At 45.6% G+C, this 20,215-nt stretch overlaps 1 protein-coding gene across 2 annotated transcripts in view; it reads right to left on the bottom strand.

Annotated features, from left to right (window-relative positions):
* Positions 1 to 19,923, bottom strand: part of dhx33 (DEAH (Asp-Glu-Ala-His) box polypeptide 33) — a 50,935-nt gene extending 31,012 nt beyond the window's left edge. Inside the window, exons 1-4 of one of the 2 annotated variants that reach the window (XM_072242797.1) lie at positions 19,704 to 19,923; positions 11,366 to 11,526; positions 7,681 to 7,908; positions 6,772 to 6,942 (exon numbers count right to left, since the gene is read on the bottom strand). In XM_072242797.1, the coding sequence (XP_072098898.1) occupies positions 6,772 to 6,942; positions 7,681 to 7,908; positions 11,366 to 11,526; positions 19,704 to 19,881 (738 nt within the window). In that variant the 5' untranslated portion in view covers positions 19,882 to 19,923. The remainder of the gene's footprint in view (positions 1 to 6,771; positions 6,943 to 7,680; positions 7,909 to 11,365; positions 11,527 to 19,703) is intronic. The other variant, XM_072242798.1, reaches the window with a different exon arrangement.
* Between the last annotated feature and the right edge of the window lie 292 nt (positions 19,924 to 20,215).

Below are 20,215 nucleotides of genomic sequence, written 5' to 3'. Positions count from 1 at the left end.
TTTTCTCTCATAATCTTTTTTCCCCTTCCTAATTAAGTCCTTTGTCCTCCTCTGCTGAACTCTGAATTTCTCCCAGTCCTCAGGTGAGCCACTTTCTCTGGCTAATTTGTATGCTTTTTCTTTGGAATTGATACTATCCCTAATTTCTCTTGTCAGCCACAGGTGCACTACCTTTCTTGATTTATTCTTTTGCCAAACTGGGATGAACAATTGTTGTAGTTCATCCATGCAACCTTTAAATGCTTGCCATTGCATATCCACCGTCAATCCTTTAAGTGTCATTTGCCAGTCTATCTTAGCTAATTCAAGTCTCATACCTTCAAAGTTACCCCTCTTTAAGTTCAGAACCTTTGTTTCTGAATTAACTATGTCACTCTCCATCTTAATGAAGAATTCCACCATATTATGGTCACTCTTACCCAAGGAGCCTCTCACGACAAGATTGCTAATTAACCCTTCCTCATTGCTCAAAACCCAGTCCAGAATAGCCTGCTCTCTAGTTGGTTCCTCGACATGTTGGTTCAAAAAACCATCCCGCATACATTCCAAGAAATCCTCTTCCTCAGCACCTTTACCAATTTGGTTCACCCAATCTACATGTAGATTGAAGTCACCCATTATAACCGCTGTTCCTTTATTGCACACATTTCTAATTTCCTGTTTAATACCATCTCCGACCTCACTACTACTGTTAGGTGGCCTGTACACAACTCCCACCAACGTCTTCTGCCCCTTAGTGTTACGCAGCTCTACCCAGATCGATTCCACATCTTCCCAGCTTATGTCCTTCCTTTCTATTGCGTTAATCTCTTCTTTAACCAGCAACGCCACCTCATCTCCCCTTCCTTCATGTCTATCCCTCCTGAATATTGAATATCCCTGAACGTTGAGCTCCCATCCTTGGTCACCCTGGAGCCATGTCTCTGTGATCCCAACTATATCATAATCATTAATAACAATCTGCACTTTCAATTCATCCACCTTATTACGAATGCTCTTTGCATTGACACACAAAGCCTTCAGGCGCTCTTTTACAACTCTCTTAGCCCTTATACAATTATGTTGAAAAGTGGCCCTTTTTAATGCTTGCCCTGGATTTGTCGGCCTGCCACTTTCACTTTCTCCTTAGTACTTTTTGCTTCTACCCTCACTTTACACCCCTCTGTCTCTCTGCACTGGTTCCCATCCCCCTGTTGTGAACTAACCTCCTCACGCCTAGCCTCTTTAATTTGATTCCCACCCCCCAACCATTCTAGTTTAAAGTCACCTCAGTAGCCCGCGCTAATCTCCCTGCCAGGATATTGGTCCCCCTAGGATTCAGGTGCAACCCGTCCTTTTTCTACAGGTCTCGCCTGCGCCAAAAGAGGTCCCAATGATCCAAAAACTTGAATCCCTGCCCCCTGCTCCAATCCCTCAGCCACGCATTTATCCTCCACCTCATCGCATTCCTACTCTCACTGTCGCGTGGCACAGGCAGTAATCCCGAGATTACTACCTTTGGGGTCCTTTTTCTCAACTCCCTTCCTAGCTCCCTATATTCTCCTTTCAGGACCTCATCCCTTTTCCTACCTATGTCATTGGTACCTATATGTACCACGACCTCTGGCTCCTCACCCTCCCACTTCAGGATATCTTGGACACGATCAGAAATATCCCAGACCCTGGCACCAGGGAGGCAAACTACCATCCGGGTCTCTGGACTGCGTCCACAGAATCGCCTATCTGACCCCCTTACTATTGAGTCCGCTATCACAACTGCCCTCCTCTTCCTTGCCCTACCCTTCTGAGCTACAGGGCCGGACTCTGTGCCGGAGGCACGGCCACTGTCGCTTCCACCGGGTAAGCTGTCCCCCCCCAACAGTACTCAAACAGTACAGGTGGATGAATGGGACTTTAATAAAAATATAGCGTACTATTATTCAAGAAGGGCAATAGGGAGCCTGTGAGTCCAACTTCAGAGACAGGGAAGTTATTGGAAAAGGATTCAGGGGAGGTCAGCCTGGATTGAGCCATTTTGGTTACAAGGAGGGACTGTTTAGGCTGGGTTTGAAGGGAGAGGCCGAGGGGTGACCTAATGGGGGTATTTCCTGTGACTGTGTGGGATTCCTCCGGGTGCTTCAGTTTCTCCTACGTCCTAAAAACATGCAGGTTAATAAGTTAATTAGTCACATGGGTGATTTGGGTGGTGCCGGAAGGACCCGTTACTGTGCTGTACCCCAAAATAAATAAGTATTTTGAGGAGCAGTATTCATCAACAATAGTATGGCCCTCTTAGGGAAAGATCTGCGTTAACAGATTTGATTTAATGTTTGGATGAGGTACCAAAAAGAACTGATGTGGGCATTGCAGTCTGCATGGATTTCAGTAAAACCTTTGATTTGATTAATAAAGGAAGCATGATTAGTAAGTGCAGTTGACATGAAAATTGATGGCATTGATAGTGCAGACATTCTTAACCTAGGGAATGATAATGATCAGGTGTTAAAATAGGTAGAGTGATGATAGATAAAGTGTACTCCTGACAACAAGGCAATACACTTTGGAAGGACTAATGGTTGGATATACACATGAATGGTAGGATTGCAGGGTTTATCGAGGTACAGTTGGACCTCAGTGCACATGTCCAAGTATTCCTGTGATAGAGTAAAGGGATAGGTAAATATGGGTATAGACTAAGAACAATGATTAGCTAATGATCAATTACCTTATGAGTACCTTATGATACTGTCCCTGGGCAAGTCAGAAAAGAAACCCTACCCAGCAACAGGTGACGTACAAGACATTGTTCTCTGAAAGTGCTAGACAAAGGTTCAAATAAGGAATTATCAGGTCTGTACATGTCCAAGTATTCCTGAAGGTAGCATCTCGGGTAGATAAGATAGTAAAGGCAGCATAGAGGATACTTAACCTTCGTCAGCCAAGGTCCAGAAATACAAGAGCAGGGACATGATGGTACAGCTTTATATAACATTATGTATATACTCTAGTTGCAATACTTTATGAAGGATGTTGGATGCATCAAAGAGTCTCCAGCATATTGTTGGAGAGGATTTCAATCATGAGAACAGACTAGATAGGTGTGATTTCTTTGGAATGGTGGAAGCTGAGGTGGACCTTTTAGAGGGGACAGATAATTTAATTTATTCATAGAAACCTTGCCCCATGGTAGGGGTACCTAAAACTAGAGAGAGGTTTATGGTAATGGGTAAGAAATTTGAAACAGATTTGAGAAAGATTTTTAAAAATTACCCAGGGCGTAAACCACACTCCCTGAATGGGTGATGGAGGCAGGAACTCCACAAAAGTTTCGAAGTATCCAAGGTCAACACTTGGCTATGGATCAAGTGGTGGTAAACGGGAATATAGATGGGTAGTTGGTGGTCAGTATGTACATGGTCTGCCAATGATTCTGTGCTGGAAGTCTCCATGAAATAACAAGTTACCTGGCTGTCCTTGCCTGCACCGTCATTCATCAAATCATGGCCAAAATCTAAAACAATCTTTTTATGAAGCTTCTATTTCTTCAATTCTTAAGAAAGATAAAGACCCAACTGACTGCACTTCATGTAGACCTATTTCACTATTAAATGTGGAAGCTAAAATTCTTTCAAAAATAATGGCTAATCGACTGGAGAATATTCTAGCTAAAATTATTTCTCAGGACCTAACAGGTTTTATAAAAGGTTGTTATTCCTTCTCTAATACTCGGAGACTGTTAAATGTTATATACTCATCCCTTTCTAAGACTCCCCAATATGTTGTTTCTCTTGATGCTGAAAAGGCATTTGATAGAGTTGGATGGAAATACTTACTTAACGTTTTAGAGAAATTCAACATTGGAACTAATTTTAGTAAATGGATTAGAATGATATATAAAAGCCCTATTACCACTGTTATTACTAATAATTGCAGATCTCCTTTTTTGCGACTTTCGTGGGGTACGAGACAAGGATGTCTGTTAAGTCCCCGTTATTTAATTTGATGTTGGAACCTTTGGCTATTGCACTTCGGGAAGCTAAAGATTTCAAGGAATTTCCATAAATGGGACTATTCATAAGATCTCCCTTTATGCTGATGATCTCTTAGTTTATGTTTTGAATCCTGAAGAATCCATTCCTAGTTTATTGAAATTATTAAATGAATTTGGAAAGTTTTCGGGATATAAATTAAATCTCAATAAAAATGAATTATTTCCTCTAAATGATTCTGCTTCTATATATGATGACATTCCTTATAAAGTTACGGACTCTTTCAAATATTTAGGTATTATCATCACTAAAAATTACGGAGACCTTTATAGAGCTAATTTGGTTCCCTTAGTGGATTTTATGAAGCAAATATTTTGTAGATGGAATCCACTTACACTTTCATTAGCTGGCCGAATTCATGTAGTTAAAATGATGATTTTACTAAAATTTTTATATGTATTTCAAAGTATTCCTTTTTTTTTTAACTAAGAAGTTTTTTGATCAGGTTGATTCTATTATTTCATCTCTTGTTTGGAATAATAAAAGACCAAGAATTGGAAAATATCATTTACAAAAATCAAAAAAGGATGGAGGTCTTGCTCTGCCTAATTTAAGAATGTATTATTGGGTGGTTAATATACATTATGTGTGTTTGTGGTTATATTGGACTGATAAAAATGAATGACCACCTTGGGTTGATTTGGAATTGAAAGCCGTGAAACAATCTTAGTTAACTTTGTTATTAGGAGCCTCTTTACCTGTGTAACTAGCCAAAATTTCTACGCTAAATTTATATCCTATGATTAAGCAGTCATTACGAATTTGGTAACAGTTTCGTAATTTTTTTAATCTTAAAAAAAATTAACCTTCTTAGTTTAATTTAACGAAACTATTTGTTTAAACCTTCACTTAGTGATCCTACCTTTTTTCTTTGGAGGAATAAAGGAGTTTATTCCTTCATGGATCTGTTTCAAGAAGGTCGATCGATCTCTTTTGAGAAATTATTAACTAAATATTCTCTCTCGCACTCACATTTCTTGCAATATTTTCAGGTCAGACATTTCTTACAAGAATATTTAAGTAATTTTCCATATATACAAGATTCTGACCTGTTAGATATTATTTTAAAAATGAATCCTTAAGTGAAAGGTTTTATTGGGAAAATTTATAATTTACTATTACAACAGTATAATTATCCTTTAATTAAGATTAAGCAAGATTGGGAAAGAGCTTAACATGACCTTGATAACAGAAGATTGGTTGCGAATTTTGAAGTTGGTTAACTCTTCTTCGACTTGTGCCAGTCACTCTCTAATCCAGGGAGCAGGAAGCGCAGAATCAAATATCGCTGTGATGATTGTACGTTCTAGTATCAATTGTTTGGCGACAATAAAGTATAAAGTATAATTCAATTTAAAATTGTACATCGTTACTATTTGACAAAGGAGAGACTGTCTAAAATATTTCCTAATGTTGATAGTCAGTGTGATAGATGTAAAACTGAGATAGCTATATTGACATGTATGTTTTGGTCGTGTTCTGTATTGGAACAGTTTTGGAAATTATTTTCTCTATAATTTCTAAAGCTTTAAAAATTAATTTACAACCTAATAAATTGACAGTTTTGTTCGGTATAATTCCTCAATATATTCACGGTATTTCTATATCAGACCAACATGTAATTGCATTTGTCACATTATTGGCCAGAAGGGCTATTTTATTAAAATGGAAAGATGCCTCTGCTCCCACACAATGGTACAATGGTTCTCCCAGGTGATGTTATGTCTTAGTTTGGAGAAAATTAGAAGTCAAACTTCTGATCCTTGATTTGACTTTGAGAAACGGTGGGGTTCTTTTGCCCGCTACTATCATTTGATTTGAGTTAATTAAGATGGTCCCCTTCTGATTCTTGTGTAATTGGATTTGATTGGCGGATTGATGTTTTTCCTTTTATGGAAGCTTGTATGGCGTATAGCTCCGGGGTTATGCTCCCAATGGGTTTTTTTTCTCCTTTTTTTTCCGGTTAGTAGGGGTTCTTTTTTTTTGTTTTAGTTAGTAGGGGTTCTTTTTTCCTTCTTTCTTTTTTCCAAAAAAAAAGTAGTTTTAACATTTTGTTTTTTCTTATTATTACTGGTATATTGTTTAGCTTGGTTAATCAGTTATTTGATAGTTTAACTCTTATTGTACATATTGATATGTTGATTTGACTTTAATGTATTTTTGATTTTCAATAATAATAAAATGATTTAAAAATGAAATCAAAATCTGTATCACAGTCAATTACCAGCATTAACACCTGTTTCCCTCAATATTCAGAAATCAATCAATCTGCTTTGAATGAAGGCAACAATTCGGTCTTCACAACCTTCCTGGGTGAAGAATTCTGAAGTTCCAATACTCCGCAAGTGTGGGGAAAAAAACCTCATCTATTCTAAACAGTCTACGTTTTATTTTAAAACCTGGCCTCACCTGCAAACTTTAAATACTCAGTTATTGGTCTACAAGTGACCTGACTCCAGTTTCCATTATTCCATTAGAAACAACTTTGATCAAAACTTCTACCTAATGGATTCCATGGGCTTTTACTTTTCTAATCAATGGGGGACTAAAATCCAGGTACACAACATCACCCTCACACACTACCCTAGTTATCTCTATCAAATATTCTATTTAACACAGTCAACACACCTGCAGAAATGAATACCAGAAGAACTATTTCGACCCAAAATTCAGTTGAATTAGAAATAATAACAAATCACATGGTCATTATGAAATAAAGAGCAAATACCGCATATCCACTCACCTGGTGGATCTGAAAAATTGACACCAGCGAGGCATGGAGGTAGTCGGTCTGAGTTTCCTTTGTGTAAAAGATCTGAATGGAATGTTGTCTCCCTTCGAGATACAAAACTGGAGCTTGGTTGAAGTACTGTGAAAACAGATCTACATCCATGGTGGCAGACATGATAATTACCTTGTAATAAAGAAAGACTCACTTACAGACTTCTTAGTGGCAGAAAGGGCGAATAAAACTACATAGCACCCCAAGGTTTAGGAAAAGAGACGTGAAATACAAAAACACAAATAAAGCTGTATTGAACACATAAAAGCTTATTGTGGCCCAAGAAGTGTACCCAGTTCAGCATAACACACTTTAGGAATGCAATAATATTTCCAGAAGCTACAGAAAGACTGCAGGGATAATTCAAGAGATGAAGGTTTCTAATTACACTCACAGACTGGAATTGTTCTCCTTCCAGCAAAGGAGGTGATGCGAGATACAACAAATTAAATCATTTAAATAAAAAAGTTTATTTCCAAATGGCAGAAGCATCAATCCCCACAGGCTATGCATGTTAGGTGATTTGGATCTGGAATGTAGATAGTTGATGCAGATTAGACAATAGCTTTCAAAATGGGACTTAAATAACTAGTTGCAGGAAAATATGTGTAGTAATATGGGTAAAGTACAGGGACTAGGATTAATTTACGTATGCTTCAAAAGTATGGCAGACTTTAAAAGAAAATGGACCCATTACGTTCAGTACTACCCTAGTATTCCATGATACCTCAACAGTGGGGTGGGGGGGGAAGAGAAAGGAGGGAGGGAGGGAGAGAGGGTGAGAGAGGAGGAGGATTAGGACAGTGGAAAATGAGGACATGCTTCAGTTTTTTCCAGAGGCTTTCTGTGGTTAGACTATAATTTTTGTACCTTCAATGGCATTTTACTGAGTTCCTTCCTCTTCCTCTGGGCACTTTTTACAATGCCAAAAAGAACATCTGTTTGTATCGTCCTCTCATGGGCCTCATCGAGAATCACAATACTGTAACGGCGCAACAGAGGGTCCAGCATGGCCTCTCGGAGCAACATCCCATCCGTTAAAAACTTGATTTTACTCTTGTGTGATGTCAGATCTTCAAAACGCACAGTGTATCCAATCTGTCAATTTACAATAAATACAATATAATTCATGGAAATCAGAAGGCAAGGTTTAAGTATTGGGAATACAAAGCAGGTCAGTCAGTATCTATAAAAACAAAATGAAGTCCCTGCTTTAGAAATTCATTCCTCATTACAACTGAATGACGATGAGATTGGGAAACTAGCAGTAAGGAGTGAAGGGCTGGTCAACAGATGAACATCTTTGTTTTCAAATCACTCACATCGATAACCTCCTTTATTTCATCTATCATTCCTGAGAACTCTGCACTCCCCTAGTTTCAACCTTTATCCATCTTCGAATACATTTTCATTAAATCACTAGAAATAACTTTTCTGAGGTAAATTGTGCCAAATTATCATTGCAAACACTGAAGAGGGTGAGTGATGGCGAGGTGGGTTTGGGGATGAGTGAGATGGTGTGTTGTAGAATCGTTGCAGATAGAGTTCCAATGCCAATACAGCTGGCCCGGGAGTGAGGCTGGATCGCTATGGGCACTGAAAGAAGTCAAGGCACGGACAGGGCAGATTCGATGCCCATACAACCGGCCCGGGCGTGAGAATGGATCACTCTGGGTGCCGAGCTGATAGAAGAGCGAGAGACCGGCTTTGCCTGAGTGGTGAAATCTAGATCTGGAGCGAGTTGCTGGGCAGCCTGGTCTGGGCCTTTCACAGCAGTGGCGTCCAGTCATGGTGCAAGGTACAAAACGCTGTTTGGACAATTTAAATGCCAGCCTAGATCGGAGGCCAGAGCAGATTTCGCTCGCTCTCCACGGTGTTCACTCTCCTCTCCAGGGCAAGAGCCTTTCACTGTTCCAATGTTTGGTCAACTTAAACGCCAGCCCAGACAGACTGAAAAAACAGGGTGTCAATTGGGGCAAGAGCCTATTTCACTCTCCGTGCTGAGGAACAGAGCCTGCCCCAGCTGCTGTGCTCTGTGCTTGCTATTAAAATGAGCTGATAAAGCGAGGCTTTGGGCTTACTCCAGGTTGCTCCAGGGTTCAGATCTGAGGACTCAATCTTGGTTCAGAATGCTGTTGTTTGCATAATTAGTATTTTTTTCTCTTTCTCTTGTGCATCGAGTGTTGGTCTTTTATTTTTATTTTTTAATATTTCTTTAATTGGGTCCTTTTGGGTTTTTTGCTTTGCAGTTACCTGTGAGCAAGCAAATCTAAAGGTTGTGTAATTTATACAGTCTTTGATAATAAATGTACTTGAACCTTGAATCTCTCTCATCTTCCCAAGACTACTCTAACTTTCCTCAAAACTACAATTGGCTTATTACTTTCACATATTTTGGGATACAGTACACATTGTTCTGAATGCCATCTATACAGATCATTCCAAATAAATACATTGAGGTACCACAAGGGTAAAACAAAAGCAGAATGCAGAATATAGTGCAGGTAAACAAATTAAGAGGCTGCTTTGATTCCAGATCTCCTATACAAGCTTTTGTGAAGATGCCTGCATCTCCACTAAAACAATCACCAGCTTCAGCAGTGATAAACCCTGGTTCAATACAGAGCTTAGACAGTTGTGTCTGCAGAAAGAAAATACCTATAAGAGTGGAGATAGAGGGGGGTTCAAACAGGCCAGGTACAAGCTGGGGATGGCAATCATAGCTGTCAAGTACCAATATTCAGTCAAACGGGAAAACCAGCTTTCTACATAACTTGGAGATGGTGAATTGTGAATTGTGCAGGAACTTTTGGGAACAGATGTACTCAAGGAAATGTGATCTGAAGGGCCTGTGCTGTGCTAAATTATGTTCTTAACCACCCGTACCATATGTTTTTGTTGACAGAGGAACATTCACAGGCACTAGCACAACATTCAGTTCCATTCACGATTCCTCCACCAAAGAATTCCAGGCCTGATGCGTGGCAGGAAACATTTGAGTCACAAGGGAGCCTGGCAATAACCTTGTCCAACGAGACAGTCTAGCCACTTGTCCTTCGCATTGAATGTTAACTCCCAAGCCATCAGAAATTAGAGGGTCACCATAGACCAGAATCTCAATCGGACCACAAACATAAATACTGTAACTATAAGAGCAGGCCATAGGCTGGGTTGTTCTGCTGTGAGCGACTCAGTTCTGACATCCCAAAGGCACCACCTACAAGGCACAGATGATGGATGGGGTAGAAAGCTCACCACTTGCCTCCATGAATGAATTTCAGTGATACAGAACTAGCTTGACTCCACAACAGAATGCCTGATTTGCCACTGCATCCACAAGTGCACTGTGACTGCAGTGTGGGATTCTACAAAACACACTGTAGTTACTTACCAAGTTTACTCCAACAGTTCCCAGCCCAGCTTAAACATTTATGCAACAATAAGAGCGAGAAGAATGGGCTCGTAAGAACACCATCACCTGGAGGTTCTCCTCCAAACCACACACAATGAGCACCAGCAAGTCTTTTGCTAGCCCTTTATCGTTGCTGTCTGCAAATTCAGGACCTTCCTCCATTGAAGCAGCTTGAGGTAGCAGCTCACCATCATTTTCTTGATTAGAGATTGGTAATGAACACTGCCTTTGCCAGCAATGACCGCTTCATGAAAGATGACTCCTAAAAGTGCTTCACTCTTTGCTGCATTTTCTTTGGCTCACGTCCCCTCCAGTAATACATTCCGTCACAGTTCTAATCTGCTCAGTTCACTCCGGTCATCATTCAGCATGATACAACTTCATGATCAGCTGCATATTTCTTAAAGAGCTACTTACATGTAAATAATTAAAACACCAGAAAATAGGAGGACTAGTGCCGGACCATGAAGAACCGACAGGAAATAGCTTTTCAGTCACAAAGCCTGACAGATTGTTTCCTACTCCTGATTCTGGATCTTGTGAGTTTTTAACTCTCCTAACCAGTCTGAAATATTATCAAAGCCTTATCAAAGATCCAGGGAGGGAACATCACTGTTAGAAAAAGGCTAAATTGGTTGCACGTACACCCTATGTTGAATGTACATGATAAATTGATGCCCTTTAAATGAAAATGATCACTGTGCTCCTGAATGTTTTGAACAGTTCGCTCACCAACAAAGGAGGCCGATTACTCTGAACTACTGTGCATTCTCTTTTTTTAAAAAATAATGTCAGAAGAACTTCATTACCTTCTGTAATTATCAAGAATTAGAAAATGATATGTAGATGTGTACTTGCAGAGCTGAAACACAAACTATGAGCATATGGCCTTCTGAGTTGCAAATGTTATGATTTTAAACTGAAACAAAGACAAGCAGAGCCCAAGAACAACATAACTTTAACACTACAATCCTCACTGGCTTGGACAAGCTCACTTTCGGTTTATAGTTGCTGCAAACTCTCACTATAAAACATCACGCTCCAGGACTCTTTACCACTACCTGTCAGCCGTTAGGAATGGGCAATAAATGCTGTCTTGTTACTGCACACACAGTCAAAGTGAAGAAATAAATTAATCCTTACCAATGTGCCCAATTCTGTTTTCTTTTCCTCTGAGACTCTTGCTGCAAGTGATATTGCTGCCACGCGCCTAGGCTGCGTAATGGCAATGACACCATGCCCTCCGATGCTAGCTTCATAAAGATACTGAGGTACCTGTGTCGTCTTCCCAGAACCTGTTTCCCCTGAAATTTGTAAAGTCAATTAAATGTAAAATTATAATTCAATTTGTATTAAAATAATACAAATTCACTGACTCTGATGAAGCATTATCATAAATATTCTTTCACAAATGACCCCTGGAAACAGAGGCGAAAATCTATTCAAATTGAAATAGCAAATTCCAATTCTACAGGTCAAGACCACAGCAGCATTTTCAGCCAATCTGTAGAGCTCATCCTCATCAAAAGGATCAGTACAGTACCTGACATATCAGAAATGCAGAGTACAATATCTAAGGCCACATACTTCACCATCTGCTCAGTTTGACTTATTTGTTGCTGTGTGCAAAATGGATATTTTGGTTGCAAATGGCTGTTTCTCAGAGAATGAAAACTGATATAGAACACAATATTGTGCCTTTGGCCCACGATGTGTCAACCAATATAAATCTACACCACAATCTTCCCTCCTACACAGTCCATAACCTTCCATTTCTTTTCTTATATCCATGTGACCAAGAGTCCTTTAAATGTCCCTAATGTATCTACTCTATCGCCACCCCCAGTTGTGCATGTCAGGGCCCAACACTACCTCCAACATCTTCCCTAAACTGTCCTCCATTCATATGAAATGGATGCCATTTGGTATTGTCTACTGGGCCTGGGATAAAGTTGCTGGCTGTCTATTCTATCCCTGCCCTTCAATTTTGTACACTTTTACTAATCATCTTCATCATCCTTCACTGCAAAGAGAAAAGCCCTAGCTCACCCAACCTTAAGACATACTCTCTAATCATGTCAGCGTTCCAGTAAATCTCTTCACCCTCTCTAAAACTTCCACATCCTTCCTATATTGAGGGGACCAAACTGAACTCCGAGTGTATTCTAACCAGTTTTATAGAGCTGTAACAACACCTCACGGCTCTTGAACTCAATGCTCTGACCGATGAAGGCCAACACTCCACAGGCCTTTTTAATCGTCCTATCAACTAACACAACAACTTTGAGGGATCTACGGACTGACCCCAAGATCACTCTGTTCCTCAACACTGCTAAGAACTCTGCCATTAACCTTGTACTCTGCCTTCAAATTTGATCTTCCATAGTGTATCACTTCATACTCTCTAGATTCACCTCCATCTGACACTTCCCCGATCAGTGCTGCATCCTATTAATATCTTAATGTATTTGACAACTTTCTACATATCGATACTTGCAACCTTAGTGTCACCTGTAATTTTACAAAACTACACCTCCACTTCCTCATCCAAGTTATTTATAAAGTATTACAAAGAGCAGGAATCCTGGAATGGATCACTGCAGGATACCACTAGTCACTGATCTCCAGGGAGAATACACTTCCCCTACTTTTTGTGGGCAAGTCAATTTTGAATCCAAAGTTCAAAGTACCTTCATTACTTAAGTATGTATACTATATACAACTTTGAGATTTGTCTCCTTACAGGCAGCCACAAAACAGAAACCCAACAGAACCCAATAAAATAAAGACGACGACCAAACATACAATGTACAGAAAAAAAACAAATAAAAGTATGGAAAGAGCATCCAGAACTGAAGTTCACAAAAGTGACTTCAGAGCCATGAAGCCAATCATCACTACAGCTGATCCAGAAGCCCATTAATTGCAGGCCACAGCCTCAGCTCAGCGCAAAGGTAAGTAAACCTCATGAAGCATTAAGCTAATTTACAGTTTAAGATGGCGCTGGTGAAGGACAGTGACGATTTGCCAATGGCAAACAAAACAAATTAAATGGCTACTACTTTATTAATCACACTTTTTTCCAAAAACGATCACTGCAAACAATGGCCTGTAATTTCTCTGTGGGAGTTGAGCTTTTGAACCACCTGTACAACCTGGCATGTTTGCGGTGTGAACTGAAGTCTAGAAGGTGGCGTCCATGGGCCAAATAGCGGTGGCAAGGCCCAGGCCTGAGAGTGGGAAATGAACCAATATTGGTCAATGCTGGAGTGGACTTGGAGGCGACTCGATGGGACGAGACAGAGTAGAGGTGACGGGGCCTGGGCCCAGGCATGAGAGTGAGGAAATACCTGAGGCTTGATCAGGTGGACCGGTGCTTAGCTCAGTGCTCTGCAAGGTTTACTCGCCGCTGCGCAGAACTGAGGCTGCGGCCTGCAACCAACGGGCTCCTGGATCGGCTGTTATTGACTTCGTGGGGAGAACTCACTTTCACGAACTTCAGCCCTGAATGTAATTCGCTTACTTTTACTGTTTGCACGATTTGTTTTGTTTTTTTGCACATTGGGCTCTCTTTTTTTATTGGGATCAATTGGGTTTCTTTGTTTTGGGCCCTGCCACTTTGACTCCGCTCGTACCCGACCATTCCAATCAGCCCAGCGCTTAAGTAAGTCAAACCTCGAGTCTTTCCTCACTCTCAGGCCCGAGCTCTGCCACTTTGAATCACCACTTCAGCAATGGCTAAACATTGGCTCATTTCCTGCTCTAGGCTTCGAGCTCAGGCCTCGCCACCTCGATTCAACACACACACGCCACGCTGCAACCATCCTGCACCATGCAGAAAGTTTACCTAGATCCCTTTCTTCCTGAATGAGCCTACCAAGAGGAACCTCATCAGATATCATACACTGCCCTGCATTCACCACTCTACTTCAATTTGTTGCTTTGCCTCATAAGAAACAAAAGAGATAGGAGCAGGAGTTGGTCATCTGGCCTGTTGAACCTGCTCTGCCATTCAATAAGATCATGGCTGATCTGGCCATGGACTCATCTCCACCCACCTGCCTTTTCCTCATAACACTTAATTCTCCTACTATGCAAAAACCTATCCAACCTTGTATTTACTGAAGTAGCCGCCACTGCTTCAGAAAACTCAATCAGACTCATTCGACATGATCTCCCCATCACAATGGCATGTTGACATCTCCAATAAGACGATACTTCTTCAAGTGTTTGTACATCCTATCCCTAACACACTGGTTTATCATTCGCAGGATTAACTGATTACCTTGCATGAATAACAAAAAAAGTATTTGCCATCCTTCAATCATCTGGAAGTACTGTGGCCAGGGAGCATAATGGTTTAACACCCCAGAATCTCCTCCCTCACTTCCCATATTAACGCTGGGTATATCTCATTCAAACCCAGGGACTTATCTATCCTAATGCTTTTCAGAATCGCTTTCTTAACCACTGTATTGTCCATCACATTAGCTTGTTCTATCATGATTTCACATACATTAAAGTGCCTCTCTCCAGTGAATACTGAAGCTAAATATTAATTAAGAACCTCCTTTTATCCCCGATTGGTCCTATCCTTACTCTGGTCATAACTGTGTTCCTCACATATGTGTGGAATGCCTTCGGATTTTCCTTAAACCTATTTGGCAAGGCCTTTCACATGACTCCCTTTAGCTTTCCCAAGCTCCTTCCTGGCTACCTTATAGCTCTCAAGAACCCTGTCTGTTCCTTATTTCCTAAACGCCAATTATGCTTCCTTCTTCCTTTTAACTAAATGTTCAACCTCTCTTGTCGACCATGATTCCTTCACCCTGGCATCTTTTCCGTCTCAGTGGGACAAATATCCAGAATCCCATGCAAGTGCTCCCTAAACAACCTCCACATTTCTGCCCTGCATTTCCCAGAGGACATGATTTACACTTTACGGTCCCAAGGTCCTGCTTAATACCATTGTAATTATCCATCCCCAATTAAACACTGAACCATATTGTCTGCCCCTATCCCTATCCATAGCTATGCTGAAGGTCTGAGAGCTATGGTCACTATTTCTAAAATGTTCGTCTATTGAGAGCTCAGTCATCTGACCAGGTTCATTACTTAGTACTAGATCCAGTATGGCCTGTCCACATACTATGTCAGGAATCCTTCTTGAACACACCTAACAAATTCTGCCCCATCTGAACTTTTTGCACTAAGGAGGTGCCAATCAATATTTGGGAAGTTGAAGCCACCTGTGGTAACAACCTCATTAAATTTTGCAACAAACAAGTCTCTATAATGGCCACTATATCGTAATTCCATGTACTGATCCATACTCTAAGTTCAAAGATAAATTTATTATTAAATCCATATATGTTACCATATACTACCTTGAGATACGTTTTCCTGCAAATATTTACTGGAAAAAAATACAATAGAATTTTATGAAAAACTATTCATGGAACTAAAGATGTTAAGAAAAACAATTTGCAAGACAAACTGTGCAAATAAAATTAACACTAAAACATAAGTTGTGAAGAGTCCTTGCAAGTTAGTCAGGTTGTAGAATTTGTTCAGAAGTGTTTTTTGAAGTTATCCACACCAGTTGGTTATAACTGCTGGGTTGGTTATAACTGTTCTTGAGCCTGATGGTGTGGTACCTCCTGTCCCATTGTAGAGAAGAGAGCATGGACTGGATGGTGAGGATCTTTGATGATGAATGCTGTTTTCTTGTGGCACTGTTCTACATAAAATCATTTTTAGTACCTCATACATCAAACACATTTGAACCCATCCAACTGAATGTATTTATCCTCTATTCGCTGCCTATCCTTCCTCAGGATCTCTGCACATTGCATCTACCTTTACACCAACTGGACTATCACACTGATTCCCATTCCCCTGACAACCTAGTTCAAACCCTCCCCAGTAACTCCCGCAAACCCGCCCAGAAGGATATTGATCCCTCCAGTTCAGGTACAACCTATCCTTTTGTATGGGTAATATCTGTTATAAATCTGAGATGCTGCTCCCACACCAACAGCCACGCAGTTACCTGTCATAACCTCCTACCTTCACGTGGTTCTGGGACTTAAACTACCTCGGGGGGGGGGGTAACGGGGAGGGAAGGGTGGAGGGGGTTGAAGGAGAGTGAGAGGGGAAGGGGAGATATGGGGAGGGGTGCAACGTCCGCCTGTCCGGCTCCTGGGGGGGCGGGGTTTGGGTAGGGTGGGAGGGTGTGTGGTGACACCAGGCCCCTGGGGCAGTGGGATGTGTGTGTGTGTGTGGTGGGGGGGTTGGGTAGTGTGGGGGGGGTGGTGACACCAGGCCCCTGGGGCAGTGGGGTGTGTGTGTGTGTGGGGGGGGGTTGGGTAGTGTGGGAGGATGTGTGGTGACACCAGGCCCCTGGGGCAGTGGGATGTGTGTGTGTGTGGGGGGGGTTGGGTAGTGTGGGGGGGGTGTGGTGACACCAGGCCCCTGGGGCAGTGGGGTGTGTGTGTGTGTGGGGGGGGTTGGGTAGTGTGTGGGGGGGGTGTGGTGACACCAGGCCCCTGGGGCAGTGGGATGTGTGTGTGTGTGTGTGTGGGGGGGTTGGGTAGTGGGGGGGGGGTGTGGTGACACCAGGCCCTTGGGGCAGTGGGATGTGTGTGTGTGTGTGTGTGGGGGGGGGGTTGGGTAGTGTGGGGGGGGGTGTGGGGACACCAGGCCCCTGGGGCAGTGGGATGTGTGTGGGGGGGGTTGGGTAGTGTGGGGGGGTGTGGTGACACCAGGCCCCTGGGGCAGTGGGATGTGTGTGTGTGTGTGTGTGTGTGTGGGGGGGGGGTTGGGTAGTGTGGGGGGGGTGTGGTGACACCAGGCCCCTGGGGCAGTGGGATGTGTGTGGGGGGGGGTTGGGTAGTGTGGGGGGGGGTGGTGACACCAGGCCCCTGGGGCAGCGGGATGTGTGTGTGTGTGGTGGGGGGGTTTGGGTAGTGTGGGGGGGGTGTGGTGACACCAGGCCCCTGGGGCAGTGGGATGTGTGTGGGGGGGGGTGGTGACACCAGGCCCTGGGGCAGTGGGATGTGTGTGGGGGGGTTTGGGTAGTGTGGGGGGGGTGTGGTGACACCAGGCCCCTGGGGCAGTGGGATGTGTGTGTGGGGGGGTTGGGTAGTGTGGGGGGGGGTGGTGACACCAGGCCCCTGGGGCAGTGGGATGTGTGTGTGGGGGGGTTGGGTAGTGTGGGGGGGATGTGGTGACACCAGGCCCCTGGGGCAGTGGGATGTGTGTGTGTGTGTGTGGGGGGGGGTTGGGTAGTGTGGGGGGGGGTGTGGTGACACCAGGCCCCTGGGGCAGTGGGATGTGTGTGGGGGGGGGGGTTGGGTAGTGTGTGGGGGGGGTGTGGTGACACCAGGCCCCTGGGGCAGTGGGATGTGTGTGGGGGGGGGTTGGGTAGTGTGGGGGGGGTGTGGTGACACCAGGCCCCTGGGGCAGTGGGATGTGTGTGTGGGGGGGGGGTAGTGTGGGGGGGTGTGGTGACACCAGGCCCCTGGGGCAGTGGGATGTGTGTGGGGGGGGGTTGGGTAGTGTGGGGGGGGGTGGTGACACCAGGCCCCTGGGGCAGTGGGATGTGTGTGGGGGGGGGTTGGGTAGTGTGGGGGGGTGTGGTGACACCAGGCCCCTGGGGCAGTGGGATGTGTGTGGGGGGGGGTTGGGTAGTGTGGGGGGGGGTGTGGTGACACCAGGCCCCTGGGGCAGTGGGATGTGTGTGTGTGTGGGGGGGGGGGGGTTGGGTAGTGTGGGGGGGGGTGGTGACACCAGGCCCCTGGGGCAGTGGGATGTGTGTGGGGGGGGGTTGGGTAGTGTGGGGGGGGGGTGTGGTGACACCAGGCCCCTGGGGCAGTGGGATGTGTGTGGGGGGGGTTGGGTAGTGTGGGGGGGGGGTGTGGTGACACCAGGCCCCTGGGGCAGTGGGATGTGTGTGGGGGGGGTTGGGTAGTGTGGGGGGGGGTGTGGTGACACCAGGCCCCTGGGGCAGTGGGATGTGTGTGGGGGGGGTTGGGTAGTGTGGGGGGGGGTGTGGTGACACCAGGCCCCTGGGGCAGTGGGATGTGTGTGGGGGGGGGTTGGGTAGTGTGGGGGGGGTGTGGTGACACCAGGCCCCTGGGGCAGTGGGATGTGTGTGTGTGTGTGGGGGGGGGTTGGGTAGTGTGGGGGGGGGTGGTGACACCAGGCCCCTGGGGCAGTGGGATGTGTGTGGGGGGGGGGGTTGGGTAGTGTGGGGGGGGGGTGTGGTGACACCAGGCCCCTGGGGCAGTGGGATGTGTGTGTGTGTGTGGGGGGGGGGGGTTGGGTAGTGTGGGGGGGGGTGGTGACACCAGGCCCCTGGGGCAGTGGGATGTGTGTGTGGGGGGGGGTTGGGTAGTGTGGGGGGGGTGTGGTGACACCAGGCCCCTGGGGCAGTGGGATGTGTGTGGGGGGGGGGTTGGGTAGTGTGGGGGGGGGTGTGGTGACACCAGGCCCCTGGGGCAGTGGGATGTGTGTGTGTGTGTGGGGGGGGGGGTTGGGTAGTGTGGGGGGGGGGTGGTGACACCAGGCCCCTGGGGCAGTGGGATGTGTGTGTGTGGGGGGGTTGGGTAGTGTGGGGGGGGGTGACACCAGGCCCCTGGGGCAGTGGGATGTGTGTGTGGGGGGGTTGGGTAGTGTGGGGGGGGGTGACACCAGGCCCCTGGGGCAGTGGGATGTGTGTGGGGGGGGGTTGGGTAGTGTGGGGGGGGGTGTGGTGACACCAGGCCCCTGGGGCAGTGGGATGTGTGTGGGGGGGGGTTGGGTAGTGTGGGGGGGGGTGACACCAGGCCCCTGGGGCAGTGGGATGTGTGTGTGGGGGGGTTGGGTAGTGTGGGGGGGGGGTGACACCAGGCCCCTGGGGCAGTGGGATGTGTGTGGGGGGGGGTTGGGTAGTGTGGGGGGGGGTGTGGTGACACCAGGCCCCTGGGGCAGTGGGATGTGTGTGTGTGGGGGGGTTGGGTAGTGTGGGGGGGGGTGACACCAGGCCCCTGGGGCAGTGGGATGTGTGTGGGGGGGTTGGGTAGTGTGGGGGGGGGTGTGGTGACACCAGGCCCCTGGGGCAGTGGGATGTGTGTGGGGGGGGGTTGGGTAGTGTGGGGGGGGGTGTGGTGACACCAGGCCCCTGGGGCAGTGGGATGTGTGTGTGTGTGTGTGGGGGGGGTTGGGTAGTGTGGGGGGGGGGTGGTGACACCAGGCCCCTGGGGCAGTGGGATGTGTGTGTGTGGGGGGGTTGGGTAGTGTGGGGGGGGGTGACACCAGGCCCCTGGGGCAGTGGGATGTGTGTGTGGGGGGGTTGGGTAGTGTGGGGGGGGGTGACACCAGGCCCCTGGGGCAGTGGGATGTGTGTGTGGGGGGGTTGGGTAGTGTGGGGGGGGGTGACACCAGGCCCCTGGGGCAGTGGGATGTGTGTGGGGAAGGGGGGGTTGATGCGCTCACCCACCTATAATGATGGCGGTGTCCAAATGACGGAGCTGGCCGATAAGCTTGGCCCGGGCCCGATAAATAGGCAGATCCATACGCTGCTGCTCCATATTGTGAGCGAACACATAGTTCCTCCTGTAGCCGCCCCCCACCGACGACGTCCTCAACCGTTTTGCCGGCGGGGGCCGGGGCTCCATCGGACCGCCGGAGATACCGGAAACACGTCAGAGACCGCGCCGAAACAGTATGTCCACATGTGCTCCCTGCTGCTGATTGCGTCATTATCCTGCGATCACATTCAATGGTCCGGAAAGTGCTGTTGTTACCACTGACTCGCCGGGTACCATCGGTAAACTAGTACTGTATACACTTGCAGTGCTCAGTTAGTCAGGCATTAATAGTGGGATCTTAGTCTGGTCAAATGTAAAGGTTAATGCCAGGACGAGGAACTGCAGTGTCTTAGTCCATAGCTCTCTGAAAGTAGCTGCCTAGATTGACAGGGTTGGCAAAGGTATGGCATGCTTGCCTTTA

Source organism: Mobula birostris, chromosome 25 (genome assembly GCF_030028105.1).
Source record: "Mobula birostris isolate sMobBir1 chromosome 25, sMobBir1.hap1, whole genome shotgun sequence".
In the NCBI taxonomy this organism is placed as follows: Eukaryota; Metazoa; Chordata; class Chondrichthyes; order Myliobatiformes; family Myliobatidae; genus Mobula; species Mobula birostris.
This window is presented reverse-complemented; position numbering and strand designations above follow the sequence as displayed.